General features: G+C 37.2%; 1 protein-coding gene across 1 annotated transcript in view; it reads left to right on the top strand.

Moving 5' to 3' along the window:
- Positions 1-6,298, top strand: part of MAP3K1 (mitogen-activated protein kinase kinase kinase 1, E3 ubiquitin protein ligase) — a 23,139-nt gene that overhangs the window by 14,641 nt on the left and 2,200 nt on the right. The window contains exons 14-17 of the mRNA XM_009326928.1: positions 880-1,061; positions 2,940-3,102; positions 4,570-4,701; positions 5,690-5,832. Coding sequence (XP_009325203.1) covers positions 880-1,061; positions 2,940-3,102; positions 4,570-4,701; positions 5,690-5,832 — 620 coding nt within the window. The remainder of the gene's footprint in view (positions 1-879; positions 1,062-2,939; positions 3,103-4,569; positions 4,702-5,689; positions 5,833-6,298) is intronic.

Here is a 6,298-nt window from a genome sequence, read left to right as displayed (position 1 = left end):
GTTTAGCATAAGTGTCAATTGAGGTTCACTGAATTTATAAAGCAGTACTGTTATATTACCAATGTTACATAAAACACAGAGGTACTCAATACCCTCTCCTAGGAGTTGGGGTATAAACAGTCTGCCAGTTGAGGGTGCTAACCAAATCCTTCCATGGTTATTAACAAGTTTAGAGGAGTTATTTGGAAGAGAAGCATCATGTCATGTACCAACCTTTAAAATGGCAAAGAAGGAAGTGTAAAAGTGGGGAAACCAGGAAATGAGAACAAAGTTTTTAAGCAGGAGTAGAACTGTACTGAGTCTTAATGCTGATTTACTTTGAAGGCAATTGTACAAAACCAAACTAGTTTCTGAAAGCAAAGGCAGAGCTGGAAGAGATCTTGTTGTCAGCACATCTTGAGAGAGAAGATGTGAGATACTTTACAAGTCAGAAAAAAGATATTTGCTGGCAAATAGACAAAAGCAGCAGAAGTAAGAATAGAGAAAGGGGTATTTGTGATCCTTTGCATGAGGTAACAACATGTGAAGCATAAAATGGGAGAAATAAATTAAGTAGAAAACAACATGACTTTGGTTGTGTTTACTATAGGTGCTAACTAAAACCTTAACTAGACAAAAGATCAGGAATCTAGAAAAAAAGTCTTGCTCCTATTTGTGTCCTTAAATCTTGCCTTTCACCTCCGGTAGTAACATAGAGGAGGCTCTCTGTTCTTACATACAGTAGGAGTATGTGGATTATGGAATACACTGGTGGTCTGGTCTCAGCTGAAACATGTATAACCTGCAGTACAAAGAACTGTAAGGGAGAGGAGAGGCATATAAGCTTGGATATTTCATAACCGTCCAGAATGTCTACACTTTAGATGCATGCTAGTAAACATGGAATTGATTTGGAATTTAATTTGCAGACACCAGAAACCCTGCCTGGACATACCAAAGCAAAACACCATTATAGAGAAGATGCAGAATGGCTTAAAGGTCAGCAAATTGGTCTTGGAGCTTTCTCTTCCTGTTACCAAGCTCAAGATGTAGGAACGGGGACATTAATGGCTGTAAAACAGGTAAATACTTCAAATACTTCACTTTATTGAATATATTGTGCTTGTTCTTCAGTATTTCTTTGGAATATTAAATATAAAAGCTCTCTGCTCCTACAGACTTCTCGTGTTCCTTGCTTCCTCTGCTCCCTGTCATGTGTTCTCACATAATACATAATAAAGTCTTTACGTGCATGGTATTAACACAATATTTTCAGTTTTTTTCACTTCTCCTTAAAATGACAAAAATACTGTAATTTTTTTATATGCCCATTTTCTTGCATAGTTCTTCAAATGCATTTTTACTTTTACCAAGTTCATAAATCAGTGGCAGAGTTAGGAATGGAGCCCAGATCTCTTGATTCCAAAGTAATGCCCTATTTGCAAGGTAGCTATTAAAAGTAGTTTCCCCTTACTTAAGATTTTTTTTTTCCCTAAAACAGTTTAAGCGGAGGAAATGTAGTTTAATGCTTGTTTCCTCTGATCCAACAGCCAACTTTGAGGCAAGTATTTTTAATATTTAAATTAATACACAACAGAAGAGTGACTGAGAAAAGAGGCCCAAATGCACTCAAGATGTGAGTAAATCTTTCACACTTAAGGTGCCTGTCCTGATTTTGGCTGGGATAGAGTTAATTTTCTTCTTAGCAGTTGGTACAGTGCTGTGTTTTGGATTTAGGATGAGAACAATGTTGATAAGGCACCGATGTTTTAGTTGTTGCGAAGTAGTGCTTACGCTAGCCAAGGACTTTTCAGCTTCCCATGCTCTACTGGCTGAGAAGGCTGGAGGTGCACAAGAAGCCGGGAGGGGGCACAGCCAGGACAGCTGCCCCAAACTGGCCAAAGGGACATTCCATACCATGTGACGTCATGCTCAGTACATCAACTGGGGAAAGCTGGGCCGGGGGGGGCCGCTGCTCGGGGACTGGCTGGGCATTGGTCAGTGGGTGGTGAGCAGTTGCATTGTGCATCACTTGCTTTGCTGCTGCTGCTTCTGCTTATTATTATTATATTTCAATTATTAAACTGTTTTTACCTCAACCCACGAGTTTTCTCACTTCTATTTTCCAATTCTCTCCCTCACCCCACCGGGGTTGGAGGGAGAGTGAGTGAGCGGCTGTGTGGTGCTCAGTTGCTGGCTGAGATTAAACCATGACAGTGCCCTAGGTCTGAATCAGTGGTACCAACACAGAGGGAATCTTAGTCCTAACATTTTCTTACTAATTCTAGGTTGAACTTACACATATGGAATTGAGCAATTTCAAAACATTTAATCAGGGAAAGAATATCTGTCATCAGCTATTCCTCCTTTGAAACTCTTGCTTATGAAAGAGGACTGTCCATGTAGTCCTGGAGGCTTCTCGTGGAGAGATGATGATGATGATTCTGATGCCCAGGGGCAATTCTTTGCAGCATACCATTATTTCAGATTTAGTATGGATCAGAGCTGGGGTTCCATTACAGGACTTCCGATCTGCTTCCTCCCCTTGAATTTCTGGTATAAGAGGTTTAGTTATGAAACAGATAGTATCGTTGCACTGGTAAAAATCTTAAAAATAACAACACTGTCAGAATCCCATTTCAGGCATTATCTTGCTTCCTTTTCTTCAAAATCTGGAAGAAAAACAAAAATTCCTAGTTTAAGCAGAGGAGAGTGAAGAGGGAAGTTTCCCCACTCCATACTTGGAGAGATTTTTGTTGGTATTTCCCCAGAAGATCACTCTTAATTTTCTATGACTGTCTCACATGGAGATACGTTCTCAGCTGAAGGGGCTTGAGATAAAAGAATACTTGCTACTTCCAGATGGTGAAAAGGAATTTATTCCTGCTACTGTACTGAAAGGGGGGGTTACAGGACTGGTAATTATGTAAGGTCAGTCTGAATACCATATTTCGAAACAGGTAACATATGTCAGGAACACATCATCTGAGCAAGAAGAGGTAGTTGAAGCACTGAGAGAAGAAATAAGGATGATGAGTCATCTGAACCATCCTAACATTATTCGAATGTTGGGTGCTACATGTGAGAAGAGCAACTATAACCTCTTTATTGAATGGATGGCAGGTAAACAACTACTTTGCCAAAGAAAATGAAAATGAGTTTTGAACTGTGTAGTTTCATACTGCGTTTTGCATCACTTCAGTTTGCAAATTTGTATTTTCATTGCTGTTGGTAACCAGTATAAAGGTCTACTTACAGAACAGTTTTAAGTGGTCGTAGCAGTATTCTTACTGGTGCATCCTTTGTTTGCTTTGGAATTTTCCATACCTAATCTGCCATACAGTTAAAGCAGTTAGAAGCACCGAACAAAAATTCTACTACTTTTTCCTCAATTTCTGAATCTAAACGAGGAGTTAGAAACTTTGAGAGACAGGCACTTCAGTTGGAAATACATCAAACTTTTGTATTTTCAGTGTAGCTGTGTAACTTTCAGTTATTATTAAAAATAACTTTGCTAGAAAGTTTGGAATACCTGTCACATGTTTTTGTCCCGAGCATTTTCATAAAAATTCTGTGAGGTGATATGCAAAGGCATTTAAGAACTTGAAGTAAATTTCTAATAATAGGTAGTAAGCAGGATGCTTCAGGAAAAACATGTTCAAATCTTAAATACATTGAGTGGTAATTTAGTAACAAATAGTGAAATCTTTTCATTATTGTACAGAGCAGGGACAAGAAAGTCTATGTGCTTTTTTAAGAAGGAGCTTGATTAATTTTATGAATGTGATTGTACGTTGTTGCCGTCCAGTTACCAAGACTAGATTTGGTGTTTTATACATCCTTATTTGTTATAAAAGAAAGCATTGCACCTTAACTTACGTTCTTTGGCAGAAACCACTTAGCAATACCAGAGTGCTAACAAGCAAGGCCCAAGTATGTGTTATTACAAGTAGTAGTGCAGAAAATATTTTCTCAAAACTAAGGAAGTTTAAGTATAATTTTTCTGAAATTATAACATTTAGATAATGAAAGATCAGGAATTGTCTGTACCTCATTCATGCCCAAGTTATGTTAGAATACTTTGAGAGGCATAATGGAAATCCAAAATCTTCAGGATCTATTTAACAAATTTGGAAAATAGAGGAAGATACTGCTTTTCCTTGCTTGTCTACTTACTTCTATATATTGGTACTTGGATGGTAACAAAAGTAAATTAAGGTCCTCAGAGGGAACGCTTACTGAAGGCTGCGCATATCTATTGCCCCAAAGAAAGCTCCTGTTCTGCTGCTTAAACGTTAATGTAAAATGTGGATAAATATGTGTAGTTTTTTATCAGCAACAGTACTTTGTACATTCTTTTAAAGTGTAAAATTACCAGGAAGCATGAAGACTTACATCTTTAATGTGTACAGTTCCACATAGAAAGTATATTACTTCTTGCCTATGAAACTTTTAAATGTTTTTTTGGGGGGAGAAATCTATTTATAAATTAGGAATACCAATACCAAGTTCCAATTTTAGGAGGCAGTGCTGCATTCTACTAATACAAAATATAAGTGTTGATAAAATGTATTTTTTTTAATCTTCTAGGGGGTTCAGTTGCTCATTTGTTAAGTAAATATGGAGCCTTCAAAGAATCGGTTATTATTAATTACACAGAACAACTGTTACGTGGCCTTTCTTACCTCCATGAGAATCAGATAATCCACAGAGATGTTAAAGGTGAGAATTACTTAGAATGTCTTTTAAAAAAGAATATTCAGAAAGCAGCATCTATTTTGGCTTGAGACCTATTGCTTCTCTCAGATACCATCTCAAAAGTGGTATTTCTATTGGGTTTGTCTGATCGTTCTTAAGAACCTTTAATTACTGAAATAAATCAGAATGTTCATAGCATGCTTGGGGATGTTTGCTACCCGTGCCAATAGTTTAGAAAAATTGGTTTTCTCAATTTGTTCAAATAAAATATGAAGTTGCCATATAGCTTTAAAGATTGCTAGTTAAATTAATGTAAATGTTTACACTGAAATGATAGTAAAATCTGTGAACAAGCCAAGGTAAAGAGGTCAGATTTCTAATGTATAGGAATATTGTGATGAGTTTTCTTCCTTCATCCTAATTGAACATAAATACAGTTGTACTGTGTTTGAGCAAAATGTGGACTTTATTGGGAAATACCAGTCTTACTGCTTTAATGTCACTATAGCTGTCCATGAACTGGAGAGATATCTAGGTAAGTAGCAACATAGTGATGGCAAATATTTGTCTTTAATATTTCTTCTTAAAATAGGGAAACTTTCAATTGCTCTGTAATTCTCTTCAAGACAACTCAAAGTTGCTTAAGGATGAAATAAGTTTAAACTTCACAGGGAGTTGGAGGCAATGAAAACCTCCAGGGTTTTAGGTCACCGTTTTCTTTCATTATTTCCTGTTCAGGCATTGTTCCAGAATCCTGTGTTTGTCCTACTTTTGAAGTGTGATTGCTCCTCTAAATCTCTCGGACAGCCTCAAGCTGTGTGCAGTATCGTTCAGGCATAACAGAAAAGTGACATTATTAGACTTTGTCCTTGACTTTTAGATTTCCTTGATATTGGGGGTGGGGAACATCAACCTATTTATAGTTTTGAAATGGAGGGAGGAAGAATGTCTGTTCATCCTTTTGCCTTTAATAGAAAGCCAACTAGCAGTATTTTTATTATGCTGTTGACAGGTGCCAATTTGCTAATTGACAGCACAGGTCATAGATTAAGAATTGCTGATTTTGGAGCTGCAGCCAGGTTGGCATCAAAAGGAACTGGTGCTGGGGAGTTTCAGGGACAGTTGTTGGGAACTATTGCATTTATGGCACCGGAGGTAAGAAACCAGTTTTAGAAGTTACTTCAAAAAGTTTGTTTGAACTCTTTAAGTTAATTCATACAGCCAAATAACAGAAAACTGCTGTATATGCTTCAAATATGTTTTAAATGTACTTGTTCTAAAGAATAGGAATGATTCCAACATGGTGATAATGACATTTCTTTCTTGCTGTCAAAGTTGTTTTAAGTAGTTTGTTACAAGATTACATCTATTGTAAGTTTTGTTACTAAAGCCCAAATAACCATTTGGTCAAAAGCTAACTGTTACAATGTACTTTGCTTTGCCTCTTGATCAGGCATTTTATTTACTAGCTCTTTATAGCTGTATAAATCTTATGGCACTTACATCACTGATCATTCTCTCAACCTGAAATGTTAATCAGAATGCACTTGGTTGATGATTACACCCACACACACACCCCCCCACACACACACCCCCACACACGCACACACCCCCCACACAC

The sequence above is a fragment of the Pygoscelis adeliae genome, unplaced genomic scaffold, assembly GCF_000699105.1.
Source record: "Pygoscelis adeliae isolate BGI_AS28 unplaced genomic scaffold, ASM69910v1 Scaffold116, whole genome shotgun sequence".
Lineage (NCBI taxonomy): Eukaryota > Metazoa > Chordata > Aves > Sphenisciformes > Spheniscidae > Pygoscelis > Pygoscelis adeliae.
The sequence above is the reverse complement of the archived record's forward strand: the minus strand, read 5'-3'. Positions and strand labels throughout refer to the sequence as shown.